Raw genomic sequence first — 19,563 nt, 5'->3', positions numbered from 1 at the left:
AAAAGCCCATGCTACGTGTACGGTGTTAGCCCTAACTGAGACTTGTTATAGCACTTATATATCATTGCTCTTTTTGTTGTTTCTGATTGCTGCCACTGTAAGTCGCTGTAAGTCGACTTTTGTAAGTCGCTTTGGATAAAAGCGTCTCCTAAATGAATAAATGTAAATGTAGATTGTCTTATGAAATGTTATTTTTAAGATCCAAATTAGCATGCTCGATCATGTGACACCAAAGACTGGAGTTATGACTTTTGGAATTTTTTTAGTTGTAATAATATTCCACATAGGACTGGGACAACGCGTCGATGACGTCGATGCAAAATATGCGCATCGATTCGTCGACCTGTTTTTATTTCTCTAAAAAACGTTTGCAAAACGTTTACCTTATGTGCGCTGAATATACGCGATGGCCGCATCAACATTCTGTCCAACGTTATATAACCAATCCAGGGGTTTTTCTGCATTGATCTTTTTTTTTGGCGGCTGTCAAAGCGTTATTTGATCGGTGAGTGATCTGTGCTGCGCCTGACAGGACGCGTATGAGAGAGAGCCCCGGCTGTGCGCGCGCACTCACAGTCTTCAAACAACACGAGCGCTTCTTGCTCTCTCTCTCTCTCCGTCCTGCATATTAATCAAAATCATTAAACACGATAGAAAAAGGGCGAAACACCCAAGTTTCACGCGCGCTCGCGCACTCACAGTCTTCAAACTACACGAGCGCTGTCTTGCTCTCTCTCTCTCTCTCTCTCCCTCCCTCCCTCGTGCATATTAACCAAAATCATTAGACACGATAGAAAAAGGGCGGAACGCCAAGGTTTTACGTGGAGCATTTGGTGATTTTTTTTTCTACATGACAGGCTGCTGGCTCCCACTGTTAATTTTTATTTTTTGGAAAAGCACTCTCTGTATTAGCTTAAAGCCCTAATACAAAGAAGAACTTTTTTCAGTAAGCTAGGCCCTATGTGTTCAGTAAGCTTGTTTCAGTAAGCTATGTGTTTTAATGGCTTCAAGGTTTTATTGAATGCTATCTCCATACAAGTGCAAAGTAATGCATTCTTAGTCAGTCTTTTATTTTGTAATTTTAAGAGCAATAAACACATATTGCAATGTTAAGGAATTCATGTTTTTTTCATTCAGATATGTAAATCAACATGTTTAAATTGTTAGTAGTCAATTAATGGGGAGATAATCGAAATCGAATCGGTCTGGAAAAATTAATCGTTAGATTAATCGATGCATCGAAAAAATAATTGCTAGATTAATCGTTTAAAAAATAATCGTTTATCCCAGCCCTAATTCCACAATATTATTGTTTTAACTGTACTATGCAAATAAATTCATTCTTTAGAAATAAGAAAGCATATAATACTTAGTTCAGAAATGGTTTAAAAAAATCTTGCCAACCCCAAACTTTTTAATGGTTGTGTACAAAACATATCAAAGTTTCTCATCCATCTCTGGATGTAGCAATGTACAGAAGAATCTGATACTCACTGTATGAAGGGAGAAAGGCAGTTGGGCTGAGTTGGGTGAAGAGGCGATGACAAAAACCTCATCTGTGCCTAATTCTAATTCAGTCAAACCACTGGAGAACTGCTCTAGAGCGGCCTTCTCTGACACGTCACATACTCCATCCACTGAGGACCCTTCAGAGCACAACACAGTGGACATATGGAATATTTATACTATACTATTTTACATGCTACAGTTTCACATGCATACACAAAGCTGAATATCTTAAATTAATTTGTCACCAAGATACACCCTAACAGAGATCTGGTAGTCTTATTATACTGTTCCGGAATTACAGTAATTTAGCCTTTTACTGTTCATTGAAGAGACTAATTAATCTCAATGGATAGGTTCAGAAAGGGGACAAATGAACTCTGCAGCTTTACCAAAAGGAACCCAGTGACCCCAAAGTTCCCTCCATCTGACAACATCAATAAAGAAAACAATAAATCTGGAGAAAAGAGAAGGGGAGGGAGAGATAGATAGAAAACAAGGTAGACTCATGGATTGAAGGAGTGATGTGGAAGGGAAAAGAGAGAATAAAACAGAGGGTCCGATAAAGAGACACTAAGCACCTGTATGGGACAGACTGCGGTTGAGGGTATGGTTGTTGTTGTCGTTCACTGTACACGACTGCTGCTCCAAGTGATTAGGAGAAACCATCTGAAGTTCTGCTGCTGAATTTAGCACTCCTTCTGGAACCTGCAACACAATACCTCACGATTTTTCTACATGAACAGACAGGGTCCAAAATAATCGCTTTGCAAAGCACCAAATGACAGCACAAACTAGCTTTGACAGGGGGAATACTAGCCCCGAAAATGAAAGAAAAAAATCACTATTTGCATTCACATTTTTGATTGTAAAAGAGATCAAGTCTGCTTGTATATATACAAACACATTTAAATATATACTATGCAAGGAGTAATTTTTTCAATTTAAGTAAAGCATAAAATAATGAATACATAATATTTTGTACACAAAATACAAAGTTGCATGTCCACTACAAATCACTTATGGATTGGACATTTCATCAGTTCACTCAACAGTGTGTGTGTGTGGGTGTGGGGGGGGCATCAATAGGGGTGGGGGGACCTTAATGTTCGATCTGAAAGAAGAACATATGTCTATATGCTGATTGTTTACCTCTGAGCTGATGGAAGAGGAAGCATTGGCACCTTTTGCGCATAGTTTTGGCCTGGGAAAACAACAGAACATTCATTTGATCATCTTGCTTGCTTTTAATTACTGTTATCAGTCATCAAATGAAATAACAGTTTACTTCTCCTAGCTCAACAATATTGAAATATCTGCTATAAAATCTGGTAGGACACACACATTCAAAGAACCAAATTAATTTCCGATTTGCTCAGGGCACACCAGCATAATTTTGTAGAAGTGTGTTGAAGGGTTAAATGGATATTTCATCTGCCTGAAGTTGCCTGCTGTAAAATTGACTGTAAGTGTATGACCTCTAAAGCTTAATAAGGTCATGTCACCAGTAAAGGAAACTTCTTTTGAAATATCACGATACATACATTCATTTTATACTTTTAATTGTATTTTAAATTGTATTGTTAAAAGGCAAAAACTATTTCAGTAAATAAAACAAATTTTTTTTGTTCATAACAAAAAAAAAATATTAAAAAAATTACAATTTCTCTGTGTTACCTAAGATGTACACAGAACCAAATTATAAACACAACAATTTTGTTTTTGCCCCCATTTTTCATGAGCTGAACTCAAAGGCTTTTCCTATGTATACAAAAGGCCTATTTCTCTCAAATATTGTTCACAAATCTGTCTAAATCGGTGTTAGTGAGCACTTCTCCTTTGCCAGGATAATCCATCAACCTCACAGGTGTGCCTTAGGCTGGCCACAATAAAAGGCCACTCTAAAATGTGCAGTTTTACATACCAGGTCTAAACAGAGCCAATGAAAAGCACTAGCTAAGATCACTGCACAAACCGTGCAGTAACTCTGGGTATTCATAAATCAGTTCTGTGAGTGTCAAAAGTCACACTGTTATTCCCATTGGGACCAACCAAGAATGAATATTACATGATGGATTATTTGAAATGTCATGCTTGTGTGTTAACAAACAATTGAAACCTTTGAGAACAATGGCCTCTTGTTTTCTCTATTCTACCCTTTCTCTCTGCTTCTTCTATTGCTTTCGCTTTCTTTACTCTGTATTGTGTGACTTGCACCTTGCTTTTGTGCATTAAGTTTTATGCCAGGTGCGGAACCAAGAACATGCTCAGTAATGAATAGTGTTTTAACATCAAAGTGTTTTCGAAAAAGTAGAAGAAAGACTTGATTTAGGCTGCCAACAATGGCAAAAAATACCTCCAGCTGTGTAAACACTAACTCATCTGACTAAGGATGTCACGGACATCGTACTGTGTATGCCACATCTGACTAATTCTAAAATGAACGAATGAGGGAATAACTGTGATACTGACTGTGAGGTTATGAAATGCTGAATACGAAGAATTGAATGTCACTGACATTTATATTAAAAATGTCACATTATTATTATTATATATAATTTAATTGGTTTTGAAGGAAATCAATTGAACGTAAACAAGGTTGCATTTACTTATATTTACATTTTATTAATATTATGAAATTATTTATTTTCTATTTTAATATATTCTAAAATGTAATTTATTCCTTTGAAGGCAAAGCTGAATTTTCAGCAGGCATTAATCCAGTCTTTAAATGTCACATGATCCTTTAGAAATATTTCTAATATGCTTATTTGGTGCTCAAAAATGTTGAAAATTGTTTTGTTACTTAATACGTTTGTGGAAACTGTGATACATTTTTCAGGATAAATAGAAAGTTCAAAAGAACAGCATTTATTTGAAAAATAAAAATTTGGGTCAATTTAATGCATCCCTACTGAAGTATTAATATCTTAAAAAAAACAAAAAAAAAACATACTGACTCCAAACTTTTCAACAGCAGTGTGTGTGTGTATATATAAATGTAGACATTATTATATAACTGTCGTTTTGCATTATTGACACACTGTTTTGCTAATGAATGTTGTTCAGTTGCTTTGACGCAATGTATTTTGTTTAAAGCGCTATTTAAATAAAGGTGACTTGACATTAGCTATATATAATGTCCACCACTGGTTCACCCAGCAAACTGAATGACAGATATGTTTGCATGGCAGATCAACTGATTCCAGATCAACTGCAAGTAAATCTCTCCACCTTTAGAAGAAACTTCCTTACCTGAAAATAACACAGAGGATGCCAGCAAGGGCCACAGCAAATACAACTGTTCCACTGACAACACCGAGCAGTGCCTCAGTTCTGCTGTCCGAGGGCACTAGCGATCTCTGCTGTTCACTTGTGGCTGCTTGTGTTTGATTCTGATAATGGAAGAGGAGAGCAAAACCACGGCCCCAGTGAGTAGTGGTAATCAACTCCATAATGACTTCCACCATGTCATCATCAGACCCAAACATCAGCTGGCTGCTAGAAGGACGTCTAGAGCCACAGAATCGGGAGGAGAAGGTGATGAGATCAGATATGTAGAGGACGTCATGGGGACAGGCATCAATCAAAGGTGGCTGGGTCTCAGTGCTCAAAGCGTCATCTGTTTCTGTGGCTGTATGTGGGCTTGTAGAGATAAAGTCACTGGCTGTTCTTGATGCCTGAGATGAAATAGAATTTCTGTTTTCAACTGGAGGAGATGCTTGTGGAGCTGAGGGGGAATCAGAAAGCATTTTAGCAGAATTGGAAACTTTGGTCATTTCCATTTTGGTGGACTGCTCTTGGATCACCACTTGCTTGACATCCTCTCTGTGTGTGGACTGGGGTTCCTTTAGACTCCCGAGGCTTTTTGATGTCAGCGAGTCACCATCATTTGGTTCCTCATCCACAGTGGCAGCAGATGTGGTGGTATACCTTGCAGGACTGTTGTTACTCTCAAAAACATCAAAATCAAACATCTCCATGATTAGCTGATGACCAACAGGTACAAAGAACTGCCAAACACAGTGAGTTCCAGATGAATAGTTATATGGGAAGCCAGGTGACAGAATGAGGCCCTGCACATCCACAACATCCACCTTGGCACCACAATCAAAGTAAACCTAAAGACAGAAGACAAAAAAAAAAAAAAAAAAACAACATCAGATGCATTTCCTCCTGGAACCAAACTTTATAATTATTACAAACAAGACCATGAGACCTAGTTCATGGTTTTGCTTACATGTTAAAGGTGATATTTTTCCAATCAAATCAAAATTACACATAAATCACATTTTGGGCAAAATCTTGATTTTTACAAAATGTCCTAGTTCAAAAGGAGGTAACATCTTGCGCTTTTCAAAAACTCTGGGGTGCCTCAGCTTTCATTCAAGTGTGCCATAAAGGGTTAGTTCACCCAAAAATTGCACCCATTAATGACTCACCCTCATGTCGTTCTAAACCCGTAAGACCTACGTTCATCTTCGGAACACAGTTTAAGATATTTAAGATTTAGTCAGAGCTTTCTGACCCTCCATTGAAAATGTATGTACTGTATACTGTCCATGTCCAGAAAGGTAAGAAAAACATCATCAAAGTAGTCCATGTTACATCAGAGGGTCAGTTAGAATTTGCTGAAGCATAGAAAATATATTTTTGTCAAAAAATAACAAAAATTACGACTTTATTCAGCATTGTCTTCTCTTAAAAATCCTGTCATACGTGCACAAACTGACAGTCACCACTTATAAGCTACTATTAACTATTGTAGAAACACAATTTTCAGTAAAGTTGCTTTGTAATGATTTGTATTGTAAAAAGTGCTATACGAATAAACTTGAATTGAATTGAATTTTTAAATCATTAATCCTTTAATCCCAGTAAATGACAAACACGTGGAAGAGTCATATAAATCAATTTGTTAAAATTGTGGGAGCATTTTTAAACTTAAGGAATCATGAAATGTAATGTAATGTATTTTTTATTTATTTACTTACAGAAAGTAGAAGTACTCAGAAAAAAAAAATTGATAAAATTAGGGCCTTGTAGCCTTTTGATATTACTGTGGAAAACAGGGGGCCTTGGCTTTAAACTGTAAAACAGTTAGAAACTTATAATCATATTATACAAATTAGAATTTTTATACATATTAAATAGTAAAATCACCTTCTGTGACACTATCTGCAACACTTTCATGTGGAGGTCAAAAAGTTGCATATCACTTGTGTGAAAGGTGGGTTGACTTAAACGCACAGTATGGAATTTTTGGCCACCAGGGGTCATCAATCAAAATAATAACATAAGACGTACTTTGATGACGTCGGGAAAGAGCGTAGGCTCATGGGAGTTGTTGTTCATTGGTACACGCGCTCTGTCGCTCCCCACATTCCTCACTCATTTTAACTGAGGCCGGCGACACACTGGATGCGTGGCGCAAGCGTCTCAGCTGCGTGGGGTGTCAGTTTTTAATTCGGCTCGCATGTTAATAGGTTAGAGCTTGCAGACTGCCTGTGTGAGCCGCGCGTCTCCAAGTATCAGGCGCGGCTCAAGGCGCGCGGAAAACGCGTGCTTGCTAGAAATAGAACCGACGTCTATTTTTCACGCGACACACACGCGTGTTGGAAGCGTTTCCAGGCAAAATATAATAGGAAAATATGTTTATATGTAATTTTGTACACAAATACATATTAATTCATGACATTTTGATGTTTGAAGTCTATAGGTTGACAAATTCAGATATAAATGTAATTTAAAAAATAAATAATTATCGATTTTCAAATATTGCACCTGTCAAACATCGTCTATTTTGCCGTCAATACTGTTGACGGTGTCCTTTATCAGTAGGCTTTATATTTATGTTCAACATGAAGTATAGATATTGTTGTCATGAAGACAAGAGCCTGGTCTGTCAGCGGTCTCCCTTCACCTACAGCAGCAGCAGCCTAGTATTTTGACAATCACGTCTTTTCGAACGGAGAGATATATGAATTATCAGACCCCTATCAAATCAATATTCCATCTAGCTAGTAGTAATATATGTATAAAACACAATATATGTTAAAAAAAAGCTACTTTATCCAGCTAGATATAGAACACATGTAGATTTACATTATACTCTACATGAGAGCTAGTCCGTCTGCGTTTTACACAAGACATCATCGTTTCACAAAATATACGGATAGATACAGTTAGCTGAATGGATGCATACCTGTTTATCAGAATGCAAGCATCTCTCTGTAGTTTCAGCTTGTCACGAAGCTCTCTCTATCTTGGAAATGCAACTCCAATATTTACCCGTGTCTTGTTGCTTCTCTTGTCCCAAAACCTTCTCAGGTCATTTATTTCACCCGTACGTTTGCGCTTCACAGAACGTGCAGGCAAAGCATAATCATGATCCATAACTGTTATTGATTGAAGTATAAATACGAATATAAACAATATAAATATAAAATATAATAGTCTCGATCAAGGCTAGCTACTACTTTTTCTTCTTCGTCTCGTCTTTGCTTCGGTTCACCTTTGTATTTGGCGGTTCCGCAGGAAGTTAGATAAACTAGAGGGGTCAAAGTTTATATGACGCTATAGACGGGCGACAAAACGGAAATAAAGAAACGTGCCGTGTCTTCTAATTAAACTATAATTTTCTCCGGATTTTAAAGTTTGTGGAAACTGTCGGGATAATGTAAGTACACAACAAAAAAAAAATATATATAACATAGATATAGTGATATCTGCTATTTTTAAAGCAGAAAAATTACATATTGTGCCTTTAATAGCAGCACATTTAAACATAGCATGGTAGCAAAAGAAAGACAAAACGATTACAAACAATGGAAATTTCTGCACTACTTGAATGTAGATTAAGAAAAAAAAAAAATCTACTAGCAGTGGAGGATCAGCAGACTCTTCAAGATAATTCTTCCCAGAACATGCACTCCAGGGGTTAGAGCTATGGTCCTAAAACATCTTAATAGGCTGTGGTAGTTCTAGCATCAAAAGTTCAAGAGGATGGCACGAGTTCAACAAATCAATGGCAAAGTCTTTGGCTCTGCTCTGGTTCATTCGATGTAACATTAATTGTAGGTAAACAATTTTGGCAGTCATTGCTGGTCTGATGAGAAGTTGCTAGATGCTAGAAAACCATGTAAAGCATTGCCCTAATTTGATCGTTTCAAAGCAATAACATCAGACAGCTGTGAAAGAAACCCACCGAGCAACAAAACTAAATGTTCTGTTCAGAAAATTAGCTTCGGTCTGCCTCTCCCAAACTGAACTATTCAACCCTTCCTCCTTCATCATGTATCAAAGCTGGATATGCTGGCTGCTTTGATAACCCCAGGGAAGTATTCCTTCAGACATGCTGTTAGTAATATCTCACAGGTGTGCAGGATGAGGGGACCTCAGTATAATTGGAGGCAGATGGAAGTCAGGGCTAGACCACTACAGACCAGACCTTGGCAGGGGCCTGTTTGTTTATTGGGCTTCCTGTTGGCACTGGTTCTTGACTGTGGGAGAGAATAAAAGAACAGCAAGACCTCAACAACACCAGACAGGTAACAAGCCTAGCCTCAAGCTACAGCATTATGCAGGACAAAAAGTGAAATTAAAGTCAAGATGAAATACAAAACGAGTCAGTTTACTTTCTAAAGATACATTCCTAGTATTATTGTCATGATTTCTTATTAAACAAGAAAAGTTTATCTCCATAATCTTTCATCAAAAGATTTTCCTTTCAACTGGCATAACCATGGAAGGAAAATATATAATGTTAGCCAATAGCCAAAAATGACCTAATTAGGCATGTTTTTTAGGCAGCTGTTTTTTTTTTACTCGTGCCTTAATGCAACATTTTAATGTTGGTTAATTGGGAAAATAATTGCTTATCGAGGGTGATTTTGACCTTCGGCATTCATATTGTAGTTCCCAGAAATGTTGAGGCTCAAATAAACATAAAATCTTATTAATTTCATCCTCACATCAGTTGATTGCAAACTTTTCCAAAAAATTGGAAAAACACTTTAGAGAAAAAATAAAAAAAAGTTTGGATGGCTGTTACACAAGAAGTAATACAGATAACAATTTCCTTTCAGATTTTGGTTGTTAACAAACTGTTATTTTGGTATATTCACTCTAAGGCTTTATGTTTCATTTCCAAATATTTGGGATTTCAGTGTGGACCTATGAGAAAATTGTAACATTTTTCAGATTTTCAGTGGTCAAAAACCAAACATGGGTCATTTTGCCTCCGTTGATTTATTTTACTTTTTTTTTTAAGGAATGACAGAAAAATTAATAATTTTGAAACTAGAAATGCATCTTCTTTCCTTCTATCAAAACAATTGCATAGAGCATACCTCTCTGAGTGCCATAAATATTATTTTTCCAAAGTTTATGTTGCTGTAACTCATGACGTATTTAAGCTATTTCAATATGATTTTATAATTCTAGTTCTTAATAAACTTTTTATTTGGTGTGTTAATTTTAAGGCCCAATATGGTTTTGTCCCAGAGATATGGGATTCTCAATGCAGCTCCATGTCCAAATAGTTGAATTTTCAAATTTTAATTGGTTAAAAACCAAATGTGGGTCACTTTGCATAGAGGCAATGCTTATTGTATTTAAATAATAATGTTCATACACTGAACAAAATTATAAACGCAACACTTTTGTTTTTGCCCCCATTTCTCATGAGCCGAACTCAAAGATCTAAGACTTTTTCTATGTACACAAAAGGCCTATTTCTCTCAAATATTGTTCACAAATGTAAGTGTAACACATCTCCTTCGCACAGAGTTGATCAGGTTGTTGATTGTGGCCTGTGGAATGTTGGTCCACTCCTCTTCAATGACTGTGCGAAGTTGCTGGATATTGGCAGGAACTGGAACACGCTGTCGTATACGCCGATCCAGAATGTCCCAAACATGCTCAAGGGCTACATGTCCGGTGAGTATGCTGGTCATGCAAGAACTGGGATGTTTTCAGCTTCCAGGAATTGTTTACAGATCCTTGCAACATGGGGCCGTGCATTATCATGCTGCAACATGAGGTGATGGTCATGGATGAATGGCACAACAATGGGCCTCAGGATCTCGTCACGGTATCTCTGTGCATCCAAAATGCCATCAATAAATAGCACCTGTGTTTGTTGGCCATAACATAACCCCATTGCCGTCATGGGCCACATGATCCACAACACTGACATCACCAAACCGCTCACCCACACGGCGCCATACATGCTGTCTGCCATCTGCCCTGTACAGTGAAAACCGGGATTCATCCGTGAAGAGAACACCTCTCCAAAGTGCCAGATGCCATCAAATGTGAGCATTTTCCCACTCAAGTCGGTTACGACGACGAACTGCAGTCAGGTCGAGACCACCCCGATGAGGACGACGAGTATGCAGATGAGCTTCCCTGAAACGGTTTCTAACAGTTTGTGCAGAAGTTTTTTGGTTATCCAAACCGATTGTTGCAACAGCTGTCTTAGAGGTGAAGATGCTATAAATTAATATAGAATAAATAATCTAAGCTTGAGAAGGTCAAAGTAACTTTCAGCTTCATAGTGCCTTGTTTCTTCTATGCACACTTCTACTCTTGATTCTCGCCCGGTGTTTATCTCCATTCAGGCCATTTATCAAACTCAGCTAACAGATCTACTGGTCAAACCTCATGCTGTCCAGAGTTTACCTCAGGTTCATGTGCTACTACACTAATAATTGCATGCCTGACATTTGAGCCAGTCAAATGCCACTCACTGCTGGGATGTAAAGTAAGCCGATTTCAGATTAGCACAAAAGTTGAGCAATGCACATAAATATGAGAGACTGAGAACAAACAAAACTGGAACAAGAGGTAAAAAAAAGGTTCAAGACAAGCATGTAAGGTTATTCCAAGTAGAAATAGGGTAAATGCAATTGATTAAGGTCCATGTTTCACTGAAGTGTGCTGAAGAGATTTGCGATTCAACCAAACCACCTATATGCCCTCAGAAAACCATTTGGTCCAACATGATTTTGCCTAGGAATTCTAAAAGACAGCAAAAAAGAAAACTTTAGCAGTGATTTGCAAGATTTTTGTAAGTACCTCCCTCTCTATCTGAAAGAAAAGAAAAATCGTACTGGGTCATTACCGTGGCTCCACCATAATGCCGGACTATCTGCTGGTTAGGGCAGTGTACCATGCATGGTAGACTTCACATGAATGGCATCCAAAGTACCACAGAGTGGAATAGGAAATGGGACATTTTTATAATGCCAAACATCCAAGCTCGGTTACATCATCGTCCCGCACTGGCATGGCATAATTAGTAAAGTTGTCTTTTCTCCCACAGGGGACACTGGAAAGCTTCACTGTTTGGTTAGATAGCATTTTAATGAAACTAGGGTAATAAGTAGGAGGCATTTACATAAGGTCCCGCTGGTTATCGCGCCCCAGTTGTGCTATATCAAAAGAGAGCTGATGACCCCCTTCCTCCTCTGCCAATCACTCACACAATACACACTTTCATACATAAATGGCAGACCATTCAAAGTCATTTACTAGTCAGTGAGCATTATAAAAAAATTAAATTACTTTCTTAATACACCAGTTATTGGTCTTATTTATATCTTTTAGAGAAAGAGAATTGTTTAAATTGTATTATGTTAATTTAACCCGCAAATCAAACTTGAGTTGTCAGGGAATACTGGAATCTAGGATAAGTGAAAATTTCTCATTTAGGCTCATGAACAAGCCTATAATGTTTTGAAATGTGCATGTGTGCGTTCAAAATGTTTATTACGGTCACTTTGAGCCACATTAAAAAAAAAATAAAAAAGCAGTTTAGCAGTTTAAGCATGGTAACTTGCTGGGAATCTTGGCATTGCTAGATTGTCATGCTCTACTGCTTGAGATTTACAAATGCATACAAGCAAAAATAAATAATAAAACATATTATTGGTTACAACTTATTTATAATATTCATATTTATATAAAAAAAATGGTTGCCAAATTTTAAAAACATATGTCCTGGGCCCGTATTCATAAAGATTCTAAGAATCCTCTCAGAAAACTCTTAATTTAGCTTAAAAACTTTTACGTAGGAGTCTTAGCTTAAGAGCGATTCGGAAACGATCTGAGAGCAACTCTGAGTAAGGAAAAGACAAAAACTTTAATCTTAGTGAGGAGGCAGGGTTGACCCCATTGCTATGTATGACACAATCTTTTAAAGACTGTGATTGGTTGGTTGTCCAAGAAGGAAAAAAAAAGTGATTTTAAGTATAGGGTCTATTCGAATTCTCACTTTGAATTTACATGTGTAATTTTTCCTATTTGACCGTTCTCTCTCTCACACACATACACACACACATTATATGTGTGTATATAAATCCTTTTTTTATTTACCATGCTTTTAATTTCCTATAAGGTATTTGATTGGCTTAGGATGATAAAAATTGTTCCACTCTTTCCAATTACAGTGATTGCTGTCCTATTTAAGTGGCGGTTTGAATGTTGGTTTTAATGTATCAAACATGGAATCAAAACCAAGAAGGGCGAGAAAGCCAAACTGGACAGAGGAACAGTGTTTACTGTTAGCCCAGTTAGTGGATGAACACAAGGCAGACCGTGTGTCACAGCAAGGGACAAGAAGCAGACATGGGAGTGTATAGCACAAACTATTAACGGTTCATACCCCCTGCTTGTGCGCACCAATTACCATCCACATAAAAGTTGTACCCAAAATTCGAACATAACACAAGGGTTAAAGGGATAGTTCACCCAAAAATGAAAATTCTGTCTCACCCTCATGTCGTTCCAAACCTGTATGAATTGCTTTCTTATGTTGAACATAAAAGAAGATATTTTAAGGATTGCTGGTAATCAAGTTGGTGGTTCCCATTGACTTCCATAGTATTTCTTATTTTAAAAAAAATTAATAATCTTACTGATCCCAAACCGGCAGAGTGTGTGTGTATCTATCCATCTACCTATCTATCTATCATTCATTCATACATACAAGTTTAGTTTTATTCTATTTGAATTATAGAATATATTCTTTCTGCTAATGTAACAACAACTCTTGAACAGAAAAACAAGCCTCCTGCACTTTTAACTCCAACAAACTGTAGCTGACTCATGAGTGCGAGTAAAACCGTGCCAGATAAACTCACAGCTGTCATAGGGAACAGAAGATTTTGCAGTACGAGCTGCAATGTGAAAAACACCATGATGAAATTTCCTCTTGTATTTAATAGGATACACACATCTGTCCCTTCTTTCCCCCTTACAGTAAACATATCACTTCACAACCTCATTCATTTTTACAATAAAACATTATCTGCTTGTCTCACCAACATTATCTGTACTTAAAGGCTTTGAACAGAAAAATTTGACATTATGAAACGTGAGAAGTCAAATAAGCTGTTAAACTGAAAGTTCATATATAGTTCTTTTCTTGGTCTCTATTGTACCGTACAGTGTTTTCACATAAGGGTATCCAAGATAATATGAGCTGACAATATGAAATTGTGAGCAGAGAGCTTAAGCCCCTTTTGCCACACACACACAAACACACACTCAAACGCACGAACACCCCTGTGAGTCCCCCGTAAACATGCTATGGGCCCCTGTAAGGGGGCTGGAAGAGGAGCATGGCTATTTATTGGTTGTGAAAAGTGAGACTGTTCCAGGCACTATCGAGCCCAGAGCACAGAGATCCTGTGATGATGTGTTACAAACGGTTACATCAGTCATAGCTTGCCACTGGACACTGATGCCAGCGGGAACAGAATATGACAATATTTCACAATAATATTTTGATGAAAAGAGCAGTAGCTGCTGCACTTCACACAGAAACAGAATTTCTTCAAACACAGAGAAATGTATTAATAATGAAACCAATGAATGAACACTAATAATAAATAGAAAAAAGTAGTTAGAACCTACAGCTCAACTATAAAACTGTGATATACATGTACAGGAAGTAGTAAAATATATATATTTATACTTTGTTAAAAATGCAATACACTTCATAAAGTGTACCTTCCAGAGAAAACAAAACACTCCATTGCTTTCATTTGCCCATATGATGTTGACATGACACAACAACAGCATTTTGCAGATCGCATTGCCTCAGAAGACTTGGAATATTAATAATTTTTGAATAAATTGGGACTGTAGTTGTATCCGTATCTGTGTTTTATATTGATAAATGGTTTGGTTAATAAAATATCAAAAATGTGTAAATAATTGTGTAAATAAAGTGTGTAAGTGTTTAAATTGAACATTTCATGACAACATATATGCAATAGTGGCAAAGCTATTACCCGATATATAATTTAATCATGACAATAAAATTCCCATGCCCTCTGCGTCTGTATATTGATGCAGAAGGTTTCATATGAGCATCCCTGAAAATGTTCATAATACCTGTTCACAACTAGACCATAGCTGCCACTGGAGTAATTCTACTGTATTTTTTGTGGTTACCCTCCACAAATCATTTAAAACAGTTATGCTGAAATTTCCAAATTCACACAGAATGTGGTCTGTCAGCCAGGAAATGCACATTAGTGGTTTGCTCCCATTAAAGCTGTTACGAGAGGCTTTCTCCATTCTCAGGGGGCTGGGTGAAAATGTCAGAATTGTGTGGGTGTGATATAGCATTATTGGTGGGGTGAGGTTGAATAAATCACTCTCAGGGCTACAAGTGCTTTGAATAGATTTGTGAACACAAATGCATGCACACACGCAGGATTTTTCTGACCCACGCAGTGCTAACCACACTAACTTAAGAATGAGGGGAATTCATTGTCCAATGAATTTTGATGACTACTAGAGAAAGACCTGCACGAAAACCTCGTCATTGCTTAGGTCAAATCCATGGAAAGTATCTTAACCTATCTAAGATGATATAATCTTCATCTGCATGTGAGGGCCATGCAGCAAATTCCAAACTTGATTTGCACAGTTCTGAAAATCAACTTAATTCAAGAGGACAAAGGGAGCATTTAGAGGAGCCAGATAATTGCAGAGCCGTTGAGGTGCACACACGCAGTAACTGAACAATGCAGTAAAGCCTTTGTTAGCGGCTCAGGATTCTCAGAATACATAATTCACAGAGGAAGAGAGTTATAACTGAGTATGACAGGTCGTCACCTCAGAAATACTGCAGCCCTTGACCTTATGTGGCCAAATCATAATGATACAGACAGATGAAATAACTGCAAAAATATTATTATTAGTAGTAACTTAAATTAAGGAAAATTACACTGTGCACCTTTAAAATTTAAGAGGGAAATTCTCTATTAGAAAATCTCTATTAATCTAAGTATGGAATATCACTCTACTCTAGAAGAATCAATAAATCACATCCATTCCTGGGAAGGGAATAAGCATTGGTGAAAGAGCATGTGGAAATGACCACAGAGCAATGTGTTTAATTGCATTAGTGGAGCATGTTTTCCACAGGAATCTGGTAATCACCTCAAAAACACACTAAGCTTTTCCTTAACAACATATTTCCCAAACTCTCCATTTCCTAGCACGTGAGAAGCTACATAAAAAGTGTACACCCTCTGTAATGAGAGCTGATAAGAGCAAAGGAGCTGAGGTGAAGAGAATATGAATAAAACAGTCCTGTCATTCAGTTCTGATCTATGGATGTACACAGATGCAGGTCTGAGAAAGTGCTATGACACTGAATGTGAAATGTATGTGGAGATTTTTTTTCCCCTAACAATTTAGAAAAATGTTCTCATTTTCTATTTCTCTAAGAATTTTGATCTAATGACTCTAAAATGTTCACATGGTGCAGTCAGTAAAAAGTACTAAAACAACTTTCATTGCCCCTTGAAGGCACAAGCACCTAATCATTATATAATCATTTCAAGGCTAAAATTAATATACATTTTTATATTAATATATACAACATTTTAACAAATATCATGATCTCCTTAGCTACAAATATCGAGAGGTCTTTTTATAGGATTAACATTACCTCATTTGACCAAACTGTCTTCATAAAGAATTTAAAATATTGTTTCTTGTCACGTGACAACAAAATGGCTTCCTACATGTTGATCACATAACACTGGCTCAAATAATAATAATATTCTGAAGTAAAATTTATTAGTACCAAGAGTGATGGAACAGATACTTATACCAAAATTACCAACAATAATTTAGCTCTACAGGATACTCCATCTAGACATTTTTGACATTAAGGTCTAGAAAAAAAAAGTCATTTTAAGAATTGAAAACACTGTAATAGAAGATGTTTAATTAAAATGTTTAATGTATTTTTAAATAATAATTAAAAAAAACGCTCATAAGTGATCTACAAATAAAAAAAAGTATTGTTTAGTAACTTTTTATGCTTTTTTTCTATCCTTTTTTAAATTTAGTTTTTAATTTGTCATTTCTGATTTATACAGTTTTTTTCTGTTTTAAAATAAAAATACTTATAGAGAAGAACATTGCTCACGGAACCGCGGGCTCTTTCTGAACAGATCCCGCTCAGCCGAGCTCTGTGCCAGAACCGAGCCGGACCACACAACAAGCTGCTCACATTTCATCACAACACCTTCCACAAACATCCAGATTAAATTCCCTTCGAACCAAGAATCAAGTATCAATATTTGAAAGTTGTTTTAACTACTACATATTCCATTTAGTGTACTAGCCTATATACTGCATACTATAATCCCTGCTGTAAACAATTTTTGACAAGCCGAAACAAACCGCAAACAAACAAAAGATAGAAAAAGTGGGCTACTGCCACACGCTTGTACTCACTTTTTGGGTAAAGCATCCAGTCATCCACAGAAAGCAGACTGTCATGTACAACCCCGTCCTGGTCAGTCCGCGAAGCCCCATTTTTGTCACTTCAGCTCGGCCAGAGACGCACACAGGACTCGTCCTGTTCCTCTCTCCATTCACCTGAGGGAGCGCGGGGGCGCGCCTTCATAAAGCGTGGATACGCACGCAGCAACAGCGGAGGTCTGGCGGTGCGCGTTCACGACTACTGACAATTTAGTGGGGCGAGTGAGTGAGAGGGAGAATGGGAACACTTAATACCATTGCACAATGCTTTAGGGAGTGGAATTACCTTTAATCTACGTCCTAAATGGAAGAGAATTTGTTTTCATTCAGGCTTCTTTATTTCTGTGCGCCAATTCGGAATGAATGATGTTTCCCCCCGACTCCTCTCTGATATGAAACTGTCTGTGGAGCCATCTGCTCTTTCTTTTTATAATAATAATAATGATGTTCATTTTGCGCATCTTAACTTTTGTTTTCCCCACTTGAGATGGTTTAATCTATCTGTCTTATTTCAAAACAGAAGAGAAATAACAAAGATAAGACCGAAATTAATGTTCATGTTATATTTATTCAGTTTTCCCCCTCGATGAACAAAAATAATAGATGTTCCTTGATATGAAATTATGTCTTCATTTAATCTGAATGAAATACTTCACCACAGAAAAAAAGTCCCGTAGTTCTTTTGTTTGAATTGTACACATGGTTCATTTAAACAGAAGGTGACGCTGTACCAGACAGCGGCATTGAAGCATTCATAGAAATAAAGCCTAGCAAACTGTAAGTGACCACATGAATTATATACAATTTCAAGGAGCTGTTTTACTGGAAAAAAAGGATGATAATATCACTTTTTACATGCACCAAAAATCGTTTGTACTCTGTCAGTGTTTGAGTGTCTGTAGTCTGTTAGACCCATAAGGCAGATCTGTGAGGAAATCAATACGAATTCCTTGAAAAGTCATCTGATGAGCCGCAGAGAACTCCACGTGCGGTGCATTTCCATTTGGCAAGACATCTGTAAGATCACCCTGTCAAAGACGCTGACAGCACAAATCAACACTTCACTACAAAATGATTCTTATAAAATTATTAGGTCTTTAATCATGAAACAGGCCACAGTGTGAAGCTCTTCTGTTAACAGGATTTGCCACTTTCACCTGTGCGGTCCATTTCATTTCTTGAGAAAAAAAAAAATATTACATTTAAAACACATTTCTTTTCAGCTATTAATTACGTAACTGCCTATCACTTTACTTATTTTTAATCAGCATGTCTTGCCCCACCAGTGACAATTTAAAGATGTGTATCTCTCCAAAAAAAAAAAAGACACACACACACACACACACACACACACACACACACACACACACACACACACACACACACACACACACACACACACACACACACTTCTCCCCTTTCAAAATTCAAATGTAATAGTTACCAAGCAATATTTATTGGCACTTGTTGTAAAATCAGAAAAGACTATTTGCAACTACTTTTGAAAGAGAAAAGGGAAGGTGAGGCTTTAAACTTCCTTTAAATAATATGACAAATACATATGAAGAATTTTACTTTTATATACACTAGTGTTCAAAAGGTTTGTGGCTGGTACGATTTTTTAATGTTTTTGAAAGAAGTTTCTTATGCTAAAGAAGCCTTTGCTTATTTGATCCAAAAATACAGTAAAAAAAAAAAAAAAAAAAAAAACATCAGTTTATAAAAGCCATGTGTCATATTATGTCTTTCAAATGGATCCATCATTCAAAAAACAAGCATCTTCACTTCAATTTTCTTGAACACCGATTCCTACAATGTTCAACAAAAACATCTTAATCTTTCAACATTCATTCACTGAAAAAAAAATTCTTAACAGAAAATACTACTTTTAATTAATCAAAATGGCAATGCACACTAATTAATTTGTACAAATAAATTATAAAATATGCAAAAAAGAAAAGGAAAATGAAAAAATCCACTCAAAAAATCCAAACACCCACCCATTTGAATATCTGTATAAAAAATGAAATATACCAAAACTTTTAAAAGTTGGGTTTAAAAAAAAAAAAAAAAACGAAAAAAAAAGGTCGTTATAAAAAAAAAACAAAAAATGTTGGATGTTTGGGATGCAGTCATGAATTACCATTACCATCTTCTTCTTTTTTTTTTTTATCTATTACAAATAAATGGAAATGGTAAAGCAATAAAACAACTTGGAGTTTGCAAAGATCATGTCTGGAAAATATGGTAAAATATGGC

At 36.7% G+C, this 19,563-nt stretch overlaps 1 protein-coding gene across 1 annotated transcript in view; it reads right to left on the bottom strand.

Moving 5' to 3' along the window:
- Nucleotides 1–17,519, bottom strand: part of si:dkey-112e17.1 (uncharacterized) — a 21,583-nt gene extending 4,064 nt beyond the window's left edge. Inside the window, exons 1-5 of the mRNA XM_059548663.1 lie at nt 17,278–17,519; nt 4,762–5,627; nt 2,659–2,710; nt 2,088–2,214; nt 1,495–1,646 (exon numbers count right to left, since the gene is read on the bottom strand). Of these exons, the coding sequence (XP_059404646.1) occupies nt 1,495–1,646; nt 2,088–2,214; nt 2,659–2,710; nt 4,762–5,627; nt 17,278–17,358 (1,278 nt within the window). The 5' untranslated portion in view covers nt 17,359–17,519. The remainder of the gene's footprint in view (nt 1–1,494; nt 1,647–2,087; nt 2,215–2,658; nt 2,711–4,761; nt 5,628–17,277) is intronic.
- Nucleotides 17,520–19,563: the final 2,044 nt, after the last annotated feature.

This window comes from Carassius carassius, chromosome 4 (assembly GCF_963082965.1).
Source record: "Carassius carassius chromosome 4, fCarCar2.1, whole genome shotgun sequence".
In the NCBI taxonomy this organism is placed as follows: domain Eukaryota; kingdom Metazoa; phylum Chordata; class Actinopteri; order Cypriniformes; family Cyprinidae; genus Carassius; species Carassius carassius.
The sequence above is the reverse complement of the archived record's forward strand: the minus strand, read 5'-3'. Positions and strand labels throughout refer to the sequence as shown.